Source organism: Protomyctophum bolini (assembly GCF_963924005.1).
Source record: "Protomyctophum bolini genome assembly, chromosome: 5".
Lineage (NCBI taxonomy): Eukaryota > Metazoa > Chordata > Actinopteri > Myctophiformes > Myctophidae > Protomyctophum > Protomyctophum bolini.
In genome coordinates, this window is record NC_137866.1 from 39,656,464 (window position 1) to 39,676,965 (window position 20,502).

At 42.1% G+C, this 20,502-nt stretch overlaps 1 protein-coding gene across 1 annotated transcript in view; it reads left to right on the forward strand.

Moving 5' to 3' along the window:
• Positions 1-12,920: 12,920 nt before the first annotated feature.
• Positions 12,921-20,502, forward strand: part of LOC308315869 (rap1 GTPase-activating protein 1-like) — an 81,597-nt gene continuing 74,015 nt past the window's right edge. The window contains exon 1 of the mRNA XM_080764103.1: positions 12,921-13,009. Coding sequence (XP_080620229.1) covers positions 12,966-13,009 — 44 coding nt within the window. The 5' untranslated portion in view covers positions 12,921-12,965. The remainder of the gene's footprint in view (positions 13,010-20,502) is intronic.

The window sequence follows — 20,502 nt, forward strand, 5'->3', positions numbered from 1 at the left end:
TCGCACCTCTGGCCGAGTTTAACTTCATCATTTTGAGATCAGTTTGTCTTTTTATTTCAGTTGGTAGGGCATTCCACAGGTGTATCCCTTGTACTGAGTAAGAAGACTGACCAAATGTGGTGTTACGCTTTGCTACCTTGAGGTTGCCGGCTGCTGATCCTCTTGTGATCCTACTAGTTTGTATTTTGTTTTCACTAGTCCTAGCTGTGATATCATTACCCTGTCTCTACACTACTACACAACAAACCGTGTTTGGAGGCTCATGTTGATACGTGTCTTTTTATTTTATTTTTAGAAATGGGAGTGCATCGGTTTCCCTCCCTGCTGAATAATTCATTTCCGTGTGCTTTCCTCTCTGTGGAGTGGACTAGACTAGACACATGTCTAACAGAGAGTGGCTTGTAAGACGTGGAGAGGGTTCTGTGACGTCTCTTTGATCGACTCAAATGTTTTAATACGTACTGTTTTAAGTACGTTTCTGAACGTATCGCGAGACTGTCCACCATTTCCTGTCTGGCAGCCAAATCTCGCGATACCCCCGGAACATAAATTATACCAGCTGCTGTTGAAATCCTCAAATAAAATGATGTACTGTGCACATCGAAAAGCAAGTGATTAGAAAACAAACTGTGATATCTCTTCTTTTATAAGCCTGAACCGATTATATGACACGGGTCTCAATGGTTCATAAATAATGTTTGTTATGAGCTGGTCCAGCTTGCTCCATTTACTGCTTTGTATTCATGTAACTATTATTTATGTTCCCCATGGGGGTTTTATCAAAGTCAAAGTCGTATGGTTAGTCACACATTACGTTACCGCAGTGAAATCTGTTCTCTGCATTTGACCCATCTCTTGGAGCGGTGAGCCGCAGCGTGCGCCGCGCTCGGGAATCATTAGTTGATTTGACCCCAATCCAACCCTTGATGCCGAGTGCCAAGCAGGGAGGCATTGGGTCCCATTTTTACAGTCTTTGGTATGACCCGGCCTCCCAGTTTCAGAGCAGACACTCTAACCACAAGGCCACTGTCTGGTACTTATTGTATTGTATCTATCTCCCTGCTCTTAATGTTTAATGATGGTGTTTGATTGTGCCAAGCAGGGAGAAAAATGTAGCAAGATATATTCTCATTCTATAATAATTATTGGTTAAATCTATTCGTGAGTTATGTGACTGAACTTACAATAAAGGCTTTTTTCACTTGACTGGAACAGAGTGCCTTGGACTTCTTTTAATTGTTTCATGTTTGAACCCTCGCCAATGAGCACCTGTTTTCAGTTCACAACTACAAGGACCACGGCAGCGCTTCTTTCCTCTGTTCAACCTTTATTAAAACCTTTTTGAAAATGTTTTCAGATAAATGCCCATAATGGAGAAGCCAGGTTGAAAGTGTTTAAATGAGCGTCGACAATGATGTGAAAATAATGATATAAATATGACATTTCTGTTCATGCCATCTAGCCATTTTTATACAGATGAAGGGAAACAATTAAGCTAAAAGAATTGCGATTAGTTCAAATAATTACCATCAAACGATTCTTATATAATTGTGACGGGCCTACTCAGACGTGCAGTGTTCTGTTCGGTCTCTTTGATCGTTGTTTGTTCTCTGTTTTCACGTCTTTGATACCGGATGCAGTTGCTCAAGTGTTTCAGCATCTACACTGTAAAATTATTGAGTGTTAATTTAACTCTGAGAGCATACCCTTTTTCGCACACTCTTTAAGACGACACTCGGAAGTTTACAGTGTGCTGATGTGTCTTTGAAGTCACCCCTATTAACATTTAGATTCATCTTGTCTCAGCCATAGCGCCTTGCACCCTTGATGCAATCATATATATAAGCTTTTTGATATTTTTCTATTAACCATTCCCTCATCCCTTCTCCCATCTATGAAATGGATTTTAATGTTTCATGTGGTAACGCCTGCATTGCTCACATTTCTACTCTCGTTGTCTCCATCCTGCCAGCCAGGCGACGGACGTGACCGCAGACTTCCTGGATACTGTGGAGTTGGATTGATATCCCAGCAGGTCCCATTGAAGGTAATTGTACCTTCAGTTACAGTTCTAGGCATAGCAGACGCTCTTTACCCAGAGCCACTTCACAAAGTGCAAGATCCGAGTGAATGACGTGAACCCTAGTCAACAAACGTCAGAGTCATCGAAACAAGATGGCGTCCAATAACAGGGGTATGTCCTCGCATGGATCTTGGACTTTATGTGGGCAGTCTATGATGCCAGTCGTCTTATGACATGGTGGGCAGTCTATGATGCCAGTCGTCTTATGACATGGTGGGCAGTCTATGATGCCAGTCGTCTTATGACATGGTGGGCAGTCTATGATGCCAGTCGTCTTATGACATGGTGGGCAGTCTATGATGCCAGTCGTCTTATGACATGGTGGGCAGTCTATGATGCCAGTCGTCTTATGACATGGTGGGCAGTCTATGATGCCAGTCGTCTTATGACATGGTGGGCAGTCTATGATGCCAGTCGTCTTATGACATGGTGGGCATTCTATGATGCCAGTCGTCTTATGACATGGTGGGCAGTCTATGATGCCAGTCGTCTTATGACATGGTGGGCAGTCTATGATGCCAGTCGTCTTATGACATGGTGGGCAGTCTATGATGCCAGTCGTCTTATGACATGGTGGGCAGTCTATGATGCCAGTCGTCTTATGACATGACTCAATTGGCAGAGCTTGGCTCTGAAGGAGTCTAGCCGATGACGTCATACATGCCCAAATGGGTTCCTTAAAAACAAAAAAAAAGTTAAATATAGAACACGAGCGACCTAAAATTATTGGGATTCGGTCCAGCGGTTTGTGATATTAGCTCTGGAGTCTGGATAGACACAGCTTAGCCTCTTTAGAGCCACGCCATAAAATCAATTTAGAGCTACAAACTACAGGAGAGTTGGTAATAATCAAGGTAATAATAACTATCTGTGTAGCACCTTTCATAGCACATTTCAGCCGCTGTCGTGCCTGACCCCTACATCATTATAAAGGGGAGAGAAAAAGGCACAATATTATACCCAACTCACCCCCTATATCACTGTATTAGCTATTAATATTCCTTGGCATACTACATGCAGGACATTCATGATAAAGTATGCAGTATGCTGTATGTATTATGACTAATGCGTACTGTATCTATAGCTGTGGATTCAGCAGAAATAAATAGGTCAAGAGATATATGTATCTATATGGTATGGTCTATGCTCATGTCTTGTAGTTGTACTATGGTCTTGATGATAACTATTTACACAGAAAAGAGTCAAAAGTCTTTGCTATTTAGGGGAGCAGTGATTCAATGTTCAGATCTGAAAAGCGCTGCAGGTGACTGGAAAAAAGGTACTCCACTAGAATATGTCATTACCCACTTAAACTCTGTACTTGCTCTCCTCCTGTTTCTCCCCTCTACACCATATCTCCTCAACCCAAAAAGCTGATCTGCAAGCTCACAAGGCGCCTTGTTGCAGTTCTGCAAGTTTGTCCCAGAATAGGAACACTAGGATTCCCGTGGTTAACAGGCATTGGAGGATGTTAAATATAGCGTTTAAGCAAAAGTAAAACACTCTATTAAACCTAGAAGACATTGTACTGTATTTGTACAAACTGGGCTATTCATAGATGTTGAAATAGGATTACCAGCGATATGTTCTATACCAGTTTTCTGTTTTCGGTCATAAAAAGGGTTTGATTTCAGCGGTGGCCAGACATTAAACAGCATGATGATATCATCATTGGTTCGATTTTGGCGGAATTAGGTTAGCTACTTGTGGAACTTTCATGAACTCTATAATCTAATGTGACACTCGGACGACGTTTTCACAGATTAAATGTGAACCGAACAAGCCATTGTTGAAGGATTAGCTGAAGGAAGGGCGGCCATTGCTGAGTGGGTAGAGAGACCATTAGGGAATCATAAGGTCCCCGGTCCGCCCCTTAGGCTGCCAGTCTGCACAGCATGTGTCAAATTGTTCCTGAGCAAGGCACATAATCCCAAACTGGCTCACGGCTACTGTGATAAAGGGGAATTCTGATGCCAGAGGGAGCACTAGTAGTCAAGGACGGGTGCAGATACTGTACAACAGAGTGAGAGAACTACTGTGAGAGATGCAATCATAGAAAAAGAAAACATGACACATTCTATAATCGGGGAAATACTGTACGTACACACATGCAACAAAATCATGTTTTTATCGCTTGCAGAGTCAACGGTATAAACGGTACAGTAACCACACCTTACAGTGTTACTGTTGAATAGAATCGTTTCTATTCATCCGTATAAAAACAGCTCAGTGAAATGAACTGAAATGTCATATGTCGAAGCTCATTATGCATTACAATGTATGCTAACGAATTGGGGGCAACCCTGGGGGGGGGGGGGGGGGGGGGTCAACCCCTGATCTATGGCATCTACCTGTGGGCACAGACGGCCATGCATGACTCAGTGCCTCAGGACTGTTGAGATACTGATAATAATAGTCATATGTTACCCATTTGCATTCGATGACCTTACTGTGTTCACCTTGGAGATCTGAGATATGCTGTACTCCTCTCCCCACTCCACCTCGATTCTCTTCTCTCCACATATTATATTCTGTTGACCGGGGTCCCCAAGGCTCTATGCTTGGTCAGCACTTTGTTCCCCCTTAACGGCAAATCTATTTGCTGGAAATAGCCGATCTACGAGACAATTGTTGCTTTGTGATCTTTGTACAGTAGATCTGCTATTTTTGCAGAATGCGTGTGTAATATGTGCGGGGACACGCGCGCACACACACACACACACACACACACACACACACACACACACACACACACACACACACACACACACACACACACACACACACACACACACACACACACACACACACACACACTCTGCAGTGAGTCAAGATCACAGAACAAGGTCATGAAATATAATGATTATAGATCTGTACCTGTATACTGCTGACACATATACTGTATTAATTTGGTGGTCAAAGGTCAATATGAGTCATGTGACTATACACAGTACCTATTGTTTTTTTTTAGAGGGGGGGTAATGTTGGCAGCTTGAAAAAGATGCGTCAGACATGAAGTGGTCCAGTAGAGGTCGCTGTTACTCTGCCTCGTCCATCATCAGTCATATTACTTTACTGTACTGTGCTGTCATGGACACTGTTGAGAATCAAGATGTCAGTCGTTTTCAAAAATAGCAGACATAAAAGCTCGTAGTGCGCCACTCGGTGGCGTGCTATGAGCTTGTAGATCTGCTATTTTTCAATAGCTAAAGCATAACATAATGCTAACACCATAAGGGGTTCCTGCCGAAAATGGGTTAATAGGCCTGCATGGGGTCCATGGGGAAATGTTGAGAAATATAAATAAATAAAATGCCTTTTGTTAAATGTATTAAAATATGTTTAAATAATACAGTATTTAAAGTCCATCAAATGTAAGCAAATATGTGAATTAATAGCTAATTAAAAACATTTAAATTAAATCATGATTGTTAAGGGCTTCATTTAATTAATTGCACGCAACAACACATATCAAGCCCAGGCATTATTTAACAGAAATATACGAATGGTGGGTTTTTTGAGAACCACTGATGTATTCCTATGATCCTATTCTCTTACTTTATCCAACCTTCCATTAACTGATGCAGTACTGATGACAGACATGACATGATTATATGGACACATTTCCTAATAATGATGACAAAATAGGGGGGCTAGTACACTTGTCACTTACCCTTCTTGAGAGATAACTTCCTTCTGTGGAATGTCTTATCCTCACAGCACAAAGGTTTAGTCTAGTGCACTGTTCTGTGGAAGAAAATACAAAATCTTCACTTTACTACATACTGTACATTACTAAATGAATGGTCAGGGACCACATGCAATACCTTCATGGACCACCAGTGGTCCCCGGACCACATGTTGAAACCCCCTGATATAGTCAATAGTCTGATTGATGGATGCTTTTGAATTAGGGCTGTGAATTATCGATTAATGCATTAATAGTTAATTGATACGTTTTGAGTTTATCGATCGGTTAGTTGAAAAGCGGCGTTAATTTCCCTCAATCCCAGTCTAACATCCAAATCTACATTTCTACAGAAATAATACAAAAGGCATATTATATTCCTTAATCAAATATTTTTTGACCATTGGCGATACAGGGTCAGGCAATGGCATCTTTGTATGTGCGTTCCTCTGCCACGCTCGTGCAGACAGCATTACGTTAACAGAGAACCACCCATTGATGGAACCGTATAAGTTTTGATTAATTACGATTAGTTATTAACTGTTAACTTTAACCGACTAATTTCTTAACAGCAATTCATCGATTAACAATTAACTATTAAGATTCCTATTTTGAATAGTTATGGTATGGTTAAAATAGTATTTTAATTCAAATATAGTACAAAGTACAAAATAAGGTTATTAAAACCAATGAAAGAAACACTCGAAGCCATGTCACGATATTGCAATATCTAGTCTCTCGTGTCAATATCGATACGGTATCGATATATTGCTCAGGCCCTACTTTCCAACCTTTCTCTATGGGATTTAAAGGTTGTGTGATGGGTCCAGTTGGTCTCTGGCAGCAGAGCGCTGGCTGTCTACTATCGACCGTGTGTGGCGTATACACAGTCCCCTCCCAGCCTCCATCCATCAGGGAGCTGCCCAGAACACAGAGGGAGAGAGGAGAAAGCATGGTGTTGCCGTGCCATTAAAGCTGAAATAGATTCTTTCTGTGGAACACCGATCAATGCGGGAGAGGCAGTGTGTCCCTAAAGCTTTCACATGCAACGCGGCTCTGCGAGTCATTGTCTGAAGAAATGAAGAAGACGGTGCAACATGATGCATTGATTAGCGGGGCCATACTTTGAAGAAATCCCATAATAATTCTGGAATAAGTAAGCCCCCAGATTACAAGATGAGTCATTCCCCCAATTCGGGTGTTCTGAAGACGGTTGAAAGCAAATCGCCGTTTGATGCCTAATCGCTTCCCTGTCGAGCCTTGAGCTAGGAGCCATCACATCTCGCTAATTAAAGCACTTCATTTGTTCTCATGTCCTCCTGCTCTCAAATATCTGTTTCACATTCAAGTCCCACAGAGAGAAATGCACAAAAGTGCAAGATAATTCATATTGGCATAATAACCTATACATCATACCACAGAGTGGAGGGAAGTGGACATATAAATCATTAATCAGACTGACTCGACTCTAAAGGGTCGACTGAACAGCAACCTTATTTTACTGCTATTTCAGCCATTATATCCTACTTGTGTGTGTGTGTGTGTGTGTGTGTGTGTGTGTGTGTGTGTGTGTGTGCGCGTGTGTGCGTGCGTTTATACTCTCTCGACTGTATTTTAATATAAGTCGAGTCTCCCCCCAGTCAACAGCCCCTGAAATATGAAAGCGTGATGAAAATGAAATGCTCACGGAGATAAGGCTCGCCTTATTACTTCACGCTTCAAAGCACAATGCCCCTTTGAATATTCACATATCCTCTCCCTGCAAATACTTCTGTACAGTCACGCCCCCCCCCTCTTCCAAGATTCTGTAAATAAACCCAGCCATGTGTACGACTTGTTCTATGAAGTTGCTGGAAAATATTTTGAATGCATACACCAGCCATAGGCAACAGTGTGTTCGCCATGATACAGAGTCAATATTTTGGGAATAATTAACCTCCTTCCTCTAAAGGGCAAGTGCAAAATCCCTCCTGAGGTTTCACCATTTCACACTGTGGAAGGAATCTGGAGCTTTCTGTTGAAAGAAACCTTCAACTTCAAACCCTGCTGTGTTTCAACAACATATCTGTCACGCGGGGTAGAATGTAGTCCTCATGACGGTGTTGAATAATGTATGAGTCTGTCTGACTCATACATTATGAGTTGTCTGTTGGATTAAAAGTGTACATCTATTAATGCAGAGGAACTTAGCCCGGTTTGCTCTTCAACTGTGTTTGTTGAGAATTTATGGCAGTGGTTCTCAAACGTTTTCACATCAAGGACCTCCAAATTCATATACATTTGGCTGTGAACCCCCATTTGACTCCTCATGCATAGAAGGAAGCATGAGGTCAGTCCGCTGCCCCCTCAGGTTGGCAGAGGAAGTGTAGCGCCCACAATTAAATTAGATGATTCACACTGGTTGAAAAAATGGGTTACAAAATCGTGGGATAAAAAAAAAATGATATAAAAAAGGCAGATCTACAAGTTCAGCTGATTTTGATGATAACTAATTTAGCTGGGGATATTATTTCATTAGTACATCAAATTTAAGACACATTTTCAACTAATAGGCGTAGAGTGGGAAAAGAAGCTTGCAATTAAATAATGCTTGATATACTTGTGTGCATTGTGATAACTGATCTACAAGCTCACAACACGTCATGCTCATACGCCTTCTGAATGAATTCGTCTTTAAGATAATTTATGTTAAAACATTTTTATCTTTATTTCCCCTTGTACTAAATATATATTGTTGTGGGGCTGGGTGGTCCCAGAGGATTGTTCTAAATATGCTAGTGGTCCAGAGCTCAAGAAAGGTCGAGAACCACTGATTTATGGCATTTGGTAATCCTTAAATAGATTAGACCCCTGCACAGGGGAAATTATAATAATAATTGAAGCGATTAATGCAGTTAATAACAAATCCCTTCTACGCAAAACGAGCTGTTTTCATCAGTCTTCTGTGCTTCTCTGCTGACAGGCGCCAATTTATTCAACAGGAGCAAATTTCCTGCTCTTGGAAGTGGAGGTCGCTGACCTCCCCCTCCCTTGTGTTTCAACCCAGACTGTGGGCCATTGCACTCGATCTCCCGCAGGAAAAAAGGCCTGCAGGAAGGAATTTTGTAGTTTGTTTTCCAGTTCATGTTAAAAACTACGGTAGGGTATTGCAGTCTGCATAAGACTGACCTTATAGTACACCGTGATGTAAGAAACACAGCTGCAGCTAATCAAACGAATAATTAGTTTAGCTCCGGCTGCCTTGCTTATACTAGCCTGCATGTTTTTATTCTGCTCTAGTTTTTAACCTGAACTGGGGAAGAATCGACCTAGGTGGGTTTCATTCCCCTGTGTGTGGCCTCCACATGTCATTGTAGGGAACTTGCCAGTGGTCAGCTATGAGCCACTGTGGTCAGCTATGGTCAGACTGTCCCGTGTCGCGTCGGGTTCGTTTGTCATACTGACGAAGGTGCTATCACAGAGGGATCTCTGCTCCCTTTGTCCTTGTGAGAGCCAGGACTTCCTGTCGTCTGTCTGTCCGTCTGTCTGTTTTAAAAAACAGATCCCTAGGGACTGAGTTCTGTTCCTGAATGATGCGATTAAGCGCCTTTGTTGGTGCCGCGACCTGTTCAAATGCCACACACATGCTGCCACCACTCACCTTAATTGAATCGCCTGAAGAAAATAATAATCTGACCTGGCTGAAGTGAGTGGTGCAACAGCTCCCCCTGTTGGTACCCTAAACATAGGGACATACAGACATAGGGATGGACATAGGGACATTGCTGTTCGCACCACTCAAAAACAGCAGGTGTGAGGTTAAACTGGGATAGCCACGTGACTGATTTTGCAATCAATCAAGTTGTTGAAGGTTGGTGATAATTACATCATTAGTTCATTAAGTCTTGTCATCATAAATCTTTTGGGCATTTCATTATAGTAGGGCTGACCTCGAGGTCCTCGATTAGTAGACTAACCGATCGAGAGAGTCTTAGTCGACTACCAATCTCTTAGTCGATTAGTCAATGTTTTTTTTGTTTGTTGCATGATTCAACTTAGAGATTGGCTTAATTTGTTATTAAGTAACAAGTAGTTTGAAAAGTTAAGAAATATATCATGATGTATTGGGAGAAACCAAGCTAGTATATGTTAAATCAGACATAGCACCCCCACAGCACAAATTGTATGATTCTCTATTGCATAACATCAGACTGATTCGACTGCTAATCTCTCAGTCAAAATCATGCAAAAACCCACAGGAACGCACCCAGGGTGCCGGCCCGATTTCCGGCGAGCCGCCCCGCGTCCGAAACGGTTGAAAAATTACACTGTACTGTACTGTACTGTACTGTACTGTACTGTACTGTACTGTACTGTACTGTACTGGCACACCCGAAATCACCATACAGTTAATGTGTGCGTGTGTGTTTGTTTGTGTGTTAGGTTGTGCACCGGTGGTGAAAAACAACCATGCTGTTTTCGTGCTCCGACGCACCCACCCAGCCAGCCACCCACACACACACACACACACAGGGAGTGGTTGCAATTTGTAAGTAAAGTGCATAATGTTCAGTATCGCATACATGTTTGCAAATGCATTCATGTATTCATGTGACAAACGCAAAATAGGTTTTGCAGGTTTTTTATGTGGTTAAATAATTCTATAGATTTGTTGATCAAATGGACAATTGAAACTGTCTACAAAAGCCTTACTGTATGACTATGATTCAGACAATGTCTTTTATTTAGTCTTGGACTAAAGGGAGAAGCCCGCATGTGCGTTACAATGTATTGTTAGTTGTTACATGTCAAGACCATACCAGTACATTACAGTAGTACGAACACAAGAGATGTTAAGAGCTCAGGCTTTGTGCTGAAGTGTTTCAATCAGAAGAAACTCTTATCAAAGTGGTTGTGTTTTGTTTGATGCATTGATTTAGTGCTTGTTCGCTCAATTTGCTATGAGTGCTTTGCTGTCGACGGTGATTTTGACGTCATTGTCCCAGCGGGGCCAGGATCAGGGTGGTTTCATTTATCACTGACTCATGGTAGAGCTGGATTCTTGTTGTGAAATACAAATTCAGCGTTTCCCACTGAAAACAACGCTCCTCTGTCCTCCAGCTGCATATAGCGACCATGAAAATAACTGCCTCCCTCCCTCAGCATGTTTAGAAACCTGTCCGAATGTTTTGGAAGTAAGTGAGTGTTCTTCTAGAATCTATAGGTTGCAATCCTCCCGTTATTCAATCATCTGCCGGTGCAGACACAATGCTGCCAATTCACCACCAATAGTACGGCTTTGTCATTATCTCTGCCAGGCCCGAGGGATGGAAATTATATTTCCACCCCTGCCCATGTGTCATTGCCTCTGCAATTTACACCCAACTAATTTCCGCCATTTAGCATTTTTCTTAAAACTAATATTTTGCTACTACTACTGCAGATGTGGTCCGAAACTAACACAAATCACTACACTATATCTCTAGAGTCATATGTGATCAACATGTTTCATTCAGATTTGTCATATTCCATTCCAATTGGCTATAATTGGCCTTGAATCATATGTCATAGAACAGGTGTCCTTGGGTCCTGACTCCTGATGGCTGCTAGCCATAACTTACAGAGCCCTGGCTTGGCAACCCAGCCTGGTGGAGATATGCACACCCCTTTCTATAGAATGTATAGCAATGGAGTGAGAGGAGAGAAACATGGGTTATAAATGATGACATTGAATACATCTGGGTAAGACATGTAGCAGAAATGAATGAGATGGATAGGACATCATGCTATTGGGTCATCGTCATCAAGATCATCATCATCATCATTTCATCTGGAGCCCTTTAAACATTTTGTTGAGAATGTAACACACACACACACACACACACAAAATGTGAAATAATCACTTTAATCATTTTGGCCGGTCCAAAGTAGCTACTGTAATTATGTTCTTTACCAGTTTAAGTGGACAGTCGCCTATCCATGTGCTTCTGTTTTCGTTGGGAAATACACTTTTTTCCCCCCCTAAAGCAAAGCTTTGAGATCAAAAATAAAATAACGTACTGTATGAAACAGAGTTGTTGAGAGGGGGATAACTAGTGGCTGTAGCTGGATGTTGTCTATTCTACTGCACTTTTTAATGTATGCATTGTACAATGGACGGTGTCACTGATCTACAAGCTACCGTAACAACACGTCGTGATGCAATGCATTAGTTAGCTTGTACAGTAGATCAGTAGTTGTTATCGGTAAGCAATGCCAGCCACAGCTTGGCTCTGTGATTAGTTTGGGAAGAAGGATGAACTGTTTGTCTGATGTCAACTGCTTGTTTGAGCAGCTGTCTTCCAGTGATAAAGTCCAGACACACAGAAGTGCTGTTTCAGTCAACTGGACAGCCAACACAAAGAGAATACAAAGAATAATACATCCTTGTTTTGCTTTCGTACAACAATAGAGGGTATGCTGCGCATGCATACAGTGAGTGGCAAATCGAGTGGCAAAGTGAGTTTAACATTGTTTAAGGTCGTTTAATGTGATCATTGTTTGGATGTATTGGCTGCAAATGGCTGTCAAGGCTGCAGTTTTTTGCCAATCAGGCATTCACGCATAACTTCTGGGTATGATGATGATGTCATGCACATACCCTCTATTGGCACATCGCATCTCAGCGCGACACGTTGTAAGCTTGTAGATCTGCTATTTTCAGCATGCAACCAAGCATAAAATGACTTGTCTTTTAGTTCTAGTAGATCTCTTCTCCACTAGTCCCTCTCTAACATTGTAGTCTATTTTTTGTTGATGAAAAGTCATTAGCTCATAGCTTAAGTAGTCGACGTACGAAAAATAAATCTTTTTTAGTTTTAGTCTCAATCAACACTGTCATGCAGCGCATGTCAAGATTGATGTTTAGCATGTCAAGAGCTGAAAGACTGCCTGTGTGTTCTCTGTGTGAGGATGTAGTGCACACACACACACACACACACACACACAGACACACACACAATCCCCCCTCCCTCTCAGTTCTCCTGTTTGTGGAGGAGGCGTGTTAGTGGTGAAGAGGGAGGAGATGGGAGTGGAACTCAGTGGACACTGGACACACACACGCGAGTGCACACGCACACATACATACATACACACACTCACACAGACAGCATAGGCCTACATGCGTTCAACCACACAGAAGCGTCAGTGGACTTGTTGTGCTCTTCGTGAACCAGGATGCCACAGAGAAAGAGGAGTTTCACTTTTGGAGCTTATGGGGGGTAAGAGAATAACTTGATTTTGTGTGTGTGTGTGTGTGTGTGTGTGTGTGTGTGTGGTCTGAGTTTAGTTGTGTCTGTACAGTATGTATTTATGTGACTGTCTATGTCTGTATTTCTGTGTCCATGACATGTACAGTATATAGTGTGTGTGTGTGTGTGTGTGTGTGTGTGTGTGTGTGTGTGTGCGCGTATATGTGTGTCTCTAGACTAGAGCATACTGCATGTGTTACTACTACACTTGTAGTTCTACTACACCTTTGGCCCTCACAAGTACAGTAATGAAAGTATAACCACATGCACAGTCAACCAGCAGTATTAAACTAAAATGTCTGTTTACTCCTCATTTGATTAAGGCGTCAATATTAGTCTGTACAGTACATACTTTTGATATGCCATTTCCTGAGAGTTGGAGGGAGATATACTGTAAGGCAAGCAGTATTCATGTTGGCTATATATGATAATGTCATATAGACCAGAGGTTCTTCAACATTTGCCAGTGAAGGACCCCCATATTGATATGAATCTGGCCGCGGACCCCCATTTGAAAATAATTTGTGCCAGGAAGTGTCATTTGAGAAGTGGTGTAAACATCATCAATACCATTAGATTATTTTTTTTTCCACAATTTTCAAGATTTGTTCGTTATCTTTTGAACGTGCCTCCTCGTGACACGTCAAAGGTATTTTTATCAGCTTGCAGAGCTGATCAATGATCGAACTTTCTAGTCTAGTCACGTGGTCTAGTAGCAATGTAGTGGCGAGATTTTCATGATTTGAGAGGAAAGCAGACAACCCGCAACACTCCAAATTAGAAGGGTAAATTCTTGTTGTGACAACGCTGAGGAAGGCCCACCTGGCCGAAACGCGTCCGTTGGCTCGTCAGAGGTCATCATCATCATTTTTCGACCGCGTTCACAATGCACACGCCAGACTTTCCAGTCCTTCATTGCCATCCCCAGTTCCTGCTTACTGATGCATGTGTCCCTAGCAATGAGGGATCAGGGAACGACAGTCTGCTTTGAGGCAGGACTCCAGAGAAGAAGGGAAGATATAACCTCATTGTCAGCTCTGTAGCAGTGGCCGGCAAACTGTGTTCTTCTGGATCGGACTAGTGAAGAAACACGGGGAAGGTTGCTGTATATTAGATTAGTCGATGGGTGGCTCTTCCAAGACAGGTTTTGCGCTCTCATTAGAAGGCGGGTGTAAGTGCCATTCAACCGTTTCTCTAATTTCTTTGAAAGTGTCCATGTCTCGGAGCCATAGAGTAGAATCGGCTCAACGCTCGTCAGAGGTAATGTGAAAAGGACATTCATTGTGTGCTGGCATTTCCTTCTTTCTATTGAGATTTTCATGATTGGCTGGCCAATATAGCCCTATACGGCCAATGGGATATTTCTGACAGAAGCCCTTGGCGGCTTTCTGCCACCCTTCTGCCAATGGGACACTAAGCCCCACGGCCAATGGGACACTTTAAGCCCGCTCTCCTCTCCCCCACCTCACCATGACTTGAGACTACAGAAAGCCCCACTAACATTATGTAAGAGAATGGAATGCAAGCTGATATATAATGACTTGAGTCATTTCTTGTTGAATAGCCAAAGTATAAAATGGAGTTGGTTAAAGTGGTTAAACTGAAATGATGCTATGGTATATTAACTCAATTTGCTGGTGACCCCCGGTCTTGAGGACCACTGGGGGTGCCTGAACCAGTGCTGTCTGTAGATGACATGTCATATTATATGACCCCAGTGTTGTCATAATGGCCTAGGTCTGGGTTTGGTTCACACCACCAGTAGAAACACACTCGACAAGACTTTCCACTTGTCAACAGGTGCTCCGCTGGTATGTTTGCGTACCATCACTCACTGTGTGCATGTGTTTCCCGAGCGTGCACGTGTGTCACTGTGTACATACTGTATGTGTAATGTATGTGTAATGTATGTGCGTTTCCTGAGCGTGCACGTGTGTCTCTGTGTACATGTGTATGCGTTGTTTACATCTTCTTTGTGTGTGTGTGTGTGTGTGTGTGTGTGTGTGTGTGTGTGTGCGGAAATTCCCCAAATAATCTTATCAATCTGAGGCCCGGGGCCTTGTTGAAACGGACAACTGCAAACTGAAGGATTTTTAGAGTTTGTTATTTAAATAAACCAAAGTGGCAGCTCGTCTTCTATAGCCTTGGTATATTTCCACAGGTCCGTCTCTGACCGTTCCACTCAGTGTTGTAATCAGTGAATCGGTAGCACACTGACCCCTCCTCGACATGCTGTTTCCATTCACTTCAGGGAGAGAAGCCCCTCAAATCAAATCACATCTCTCCAGACTTGTACCAGTTATTCCACCCAGTACTCTCCATGACGTGCTATAATAAATCACTGGTTCCAAACCTTCTTTTCTTGCAGCCCCCCACCCTGTCTCTTCTTATATTGGACAAAATCTGAGACCACCCCCCCCCCCCCCCCCCCCCACACACACACACACACACACACATCTATACTGTATACTTATAAGTTACACTATATACAGTATACGATGCGTTGTGAACATGTACATCAGCTTTTGTTTTTTAAATACTTCGTGAATATTTTGAACTATGTACAGTACATAATGGCATGCCCAAAATGGGGATGCCAGGTCGGAAGTGGATGAAAGCAAGTTATGATTTTGTGCAACATGTTTGTATGGACTACTGTACCTCCAAACAGGCCCGGGCGCCATGTTGGAAAAGCACTGATCTAAATGTTAACGGAGCGGACAGGACTTATTAGATTTGATTTAGCTGGAGGTTTTTGAACAACGAACAACACAGATACTGTATTTAGTTTGCAGTTTGTCACTGGAAAGGTTCCTAGTATCTAGGCAATGGCTCCATTCTCTGTGATTGTACTAATACACATCCTGTTCCCTGTGCCGGGGGGGATTGTGAGAGGTTGCATTCTTCACTAGAGTACCTCCGTGAACTTTACCACTTATGCCCTTTAAAAAAAGAATCACACCTGTGTGAACTGAGCGGTGCAGGCTGCTCAACAACACCGCTGGCTGGCTGTAGTTATAGTTATAGTGCTTATAGTGGCCCTTTTAGGCTGCGCGACAGTGCCAATTTAGGTCACCCAGCGGTATTGCAGCGGTTCGTAACTTCGTACCCCAAACAGACAGACATACATATCAGTCATTGGAGCGTTTAGGCACCGCTCAAAAAGACAACTTAAAAGCTCACAATGCGTCACAGTGCAGTGTGCTTGTAGATCTATTATTTCTGAAAGATTTTGAACATTTTAGAATACTTTCGAAAGTGTCCACCTATATGACACGACCAATGTAGACACCGGGTTGAGCGTGGTGAAATGTGCTGTGGTGCATGGCAGTCACCCAGTTCATATTCTACATTAGACTCCTACTGCCCTCTGTGTAACTTCTATAATAAATTGTTAATGCAGATCATCATAAAATAAACAGAGCAGCGGCCTGCGTCTTCTGGGTCTGGAGTCTCTGTGTCTCTGTCTCTTCCTCTCTGTGTCACTCTCTCCATGGCATAAGATGCTCAGGCGCTGAGCACAAACATGAGTTGTCAACACTTTTGACCTTTTGTGTTTTGAGAGAGAGAGAGAGAGAGAGAGACCAAGATAGTTTGTTCAATAACAGTATAGTAGAGATAGAGCTCCATTGTTTGGAATGTGGAGCATGCCAGCTCCACATACTGTGATCAGCTGATGGGAGAATGGGTGTTCTTCATGTAAAGAACGCTGTGCATTCTAAGGGTGTCACTGTTTACCAGTACCAATGGTTCTTTGTCTTGTAGGAATTGTTCTTTAAAGGACGGTGTAGCCCACAGAGAATCTGATAACGCATTGTTTTAATGTAGACTATAGATCAGAATTTCAATTTAGTGTACAATCTATAACAGTTAATGTGTGAATGAAATGTTATTTTTATGTTGATACAATATAAGTTATAACTAACAACAACTGATGGTTGTAGTTGGTCTACTAGCTCTTCTATTGAGATATTTAGATTCTGTAGATTCTGTTGACATATGACATCCCTCCATTTCTGTGTGAAGTAGAACCACATTTTGGCATTTGCTGCAGGTTGACGTATAAGTCAGTGAAAACGTACATTTCTAGATCACCACTGTTATTTTCATAGATATCCAGGGGGTGCCGTCGGCTATTGGAGAGTTTTGGTTACTGTTTTTACCGCTTTTACTGGATTTGAGGTGAATTTAATATTTCAGTGGGTGTTGTTGTTTCACATGACACTGACCAAAGCAAATGTTTACTCCACAAAAGATTGTGGATGATTATGATTAGAACCGCAAGGTGGGGGTGGAGGGTGCAGTCTTGAGAGCAGGAGACCATTGAAGTGAATTTCCTACACAGAAAAATCCTGAGCTCTGAAAGTATAAAAAAAAAGGTCAATTTGTATTTTGTACACTAGAAAGGTTCATTTAAAGTAATTCCATGTAACATTATTGTTGTAGTCTGTTTGAGGTACACCCCTTGTAGTTCAAACAGACATTACAGCGTTTGTCTCATAATAAACTAGTGGCTTCAGAAAAATAGACTGCGACTGTACAAAAATGCATATAATGGTAATTGATAGAAGACTTTAATTGAAAAAGTTACACGATATGACTTTAATACTCACATGGTTTGACCGTGGTGTAGGCAGGGAAACCAGAGGACAAATCATGTTCGATATAATCAGTCCTTCTTCACGCTGAGTGTCATTATTAATTGTCATTCATGTTCACATGAATGACAAATTCATTTGCAAGGACACTCAGACAGAGTGTTAACACCTGGAGGAGACAGTAGGCTATAGCTGTTATTTTACTTCTTCAGCTTCTACTCTTTGTTGTGTATCCTCTTCTCATAATTAATTATCCACTTGAACGCTAGTGTCTCTACTCTCTACTCTGCCGAACATTTGGCTGATGAACAAAATTAATTAATTTGGTCCCACTCCTGGGTATCTTCTGTCACTGTATATTTGCACATGCTGTGAGTGAAATGTGTTCTCTGCCATGCTAATTATTAAGAACAGTGAGCGCTATTAATACAGTGCTCTGGGAGCAGTTAGTGCTTATGTGTCTAGCTTCAGGGTCAGGGACACACAGGCTTTGCATGGCTGTGGTGTGGTGCGAACCTTTCCGCTTCACAGGCGGCCTCACTCTACCCACTACTAGGCTATGGCATCGTGAGACATTGCGAGCTTGTAGATAATTTTCAGCAAAGATATTTAGTGTAGAGGGCGGGGGTCAATGAAGTATACAGGCTTTGTGTGTGGTGGTTAAAACTGAGGGTCCATCCATCCATACTAACATAGTTAGCTTGACGACGGAAGGCTTTATACATGCTGTGTTTTATTGACAACTCGGTGCTCTTAGAACAGCTACGATGATGTCTTTGCTCTTAACAGGTGTGGCCTGTGGCTTCAGTCGTGCTGAGCTGTTTTAACGATGTAACGTGACGCTTGTTAACACACTGACCCAGGATTAACACATGGCGCGGTCGGGAATGATGTTTACAGCGTGTTGTATGCTGAAAAGCTTAGGTGAGAAACGACGAGCTTGCACTTTGCCCACGTCTCTCTGGATAAAGGTGTGTTGCTAGTAGACGCCTACACATTGTTGTTGGCCTACAAGTTGTGGCTAAAGGCCTATTCATACTCCCGTTTTAGGTGATAAGGTGACCACTGGAAACTAAAACATGACGCCACCCTGCGGTGGTAAGCGACTCACTGATCACCCAAACACATCTCTCTTGTTTTTACTAACCACCGTTTTGGTTTTGGTCACCGTATCACCTAAAACTGAGTATGAATTATTTTTTACCCAGTAAGACCTGAGACCCTTCTACAAAGGCCTTCTAAATCAGTGGTTCAGAATTATTCAAATGTTTCCAACACTTAAAATCTACACTTGAGGGTTGTTGTGAAAAACGGGCCAATCCTGCAAACTTTGAAAGACAATGTTAGCCAATTCGGATGGAATATGAAATATCGGACAGATCCGCCTTGAACACATGACTATAGAGAAAGTGTGTAACGATTTGCGGGATTTTTTGGACAGAATGTGGAGGAGTAATATCCAAAAAATAGTTTTTCAAAAGTCTGCCTCCTGGTGGTGCTATAACAGGCCGTTCTGGAAAATGGCACCCAGGGTGTGTGTGTGTGCAAAATTTGGCATCGATTTGATTAACGGTGCCGGAGATTAACTGTACACGGACGGACGGACGGACACACACGGACGGACAGACGGAGGGAGGGAGGGAGTTCAAAACATACTCTCTCCCCATGCCTTCGACCTGGTGGAGACAAATATGCCTCATTGACAAATACGCCTCATTGACTTAATTGTACGCTGAAACGTAAATGTTAAAATGTTAACTTAACCTGTTGATTTGTTATTAGGAAGAAAACCCGGACTGGATTCGGATCCAAATAGTAAAATCAACAGGAAGTTAACATTTTTATAAATATATAAACTACACAAGCCAAACCTCTACAAATGTGGTCTTACTCTTTAACCTTAGGCCTGGTATCATAATCTTTCAAGATGTGTCCAAATATTTCACAATTTCACTAAAATACTGTAGCAAATCTACAGCGCAAGCTTGTAGATCTTCTATTTTCGAATAGTAGAAGTAGGCTACAGCATAAATAGGGTGGTTCTCCTAGTGAATGGCGGATGACGATGGCAGAACGCATGCTGGTGTGGGAGTCCATTACAGAATAAACATTATTCGCAGAATACCGAATAGACTGACACATTCACGTGGACACACGCCTTCAGAAACCTTTCATTTAGTTGAATGTTCATCTCAAACATCTCTCCCTCTAGGCTCAATAGACTCTTATCCACAAGTTTCGCTCAGAATGTGAGTCCCAGTGTATGCCAGGCCTGTTCTATACAGCCTCTCTCTCCTGAGCTCTAGCAAGGTTTACATTGGGATTGCTGGCTGCCGTGGACTATAAACAGAGTGTTTGGTCATTCACTGGATGTTTTTGAGTCAAATGTGGCTTTGGGAGCATAGTTTGGGAGCAATAATAGCCTAATTGTGTCAATAACGTTCACGCTTGATTTGATTAATTTGATTTGCACAACATATGCACACACACATGACATACTAGTTCTTACCAAAGGAAAGATGACCGTTGAGTTGTTGTGCCAGTGATGTATGAAACCGTAGAGGGGCTTATGCTAGAACCTCAACGTTTAAACATTCACACTTGATTTAAAGCTACAATCCAGTACTTTTAATTGAAACGAATAAAAGGTTATTTGGACCAATCTGTTAATGTTAATGCAATACACAACGAATACATCTAAAACTATTTGAAACTGACTACCAGATTGGACCGCCATCTTTATTGTACTTTAATAATAGTAGTTATTGTAGTTATCCCTCGGGAGAAGTCTGAGACAACTAAACCTACTGTTACATACAATGGATTGTACTGTAGCTCTAAAAGTATTTGAGTTAAGGTGCAAGT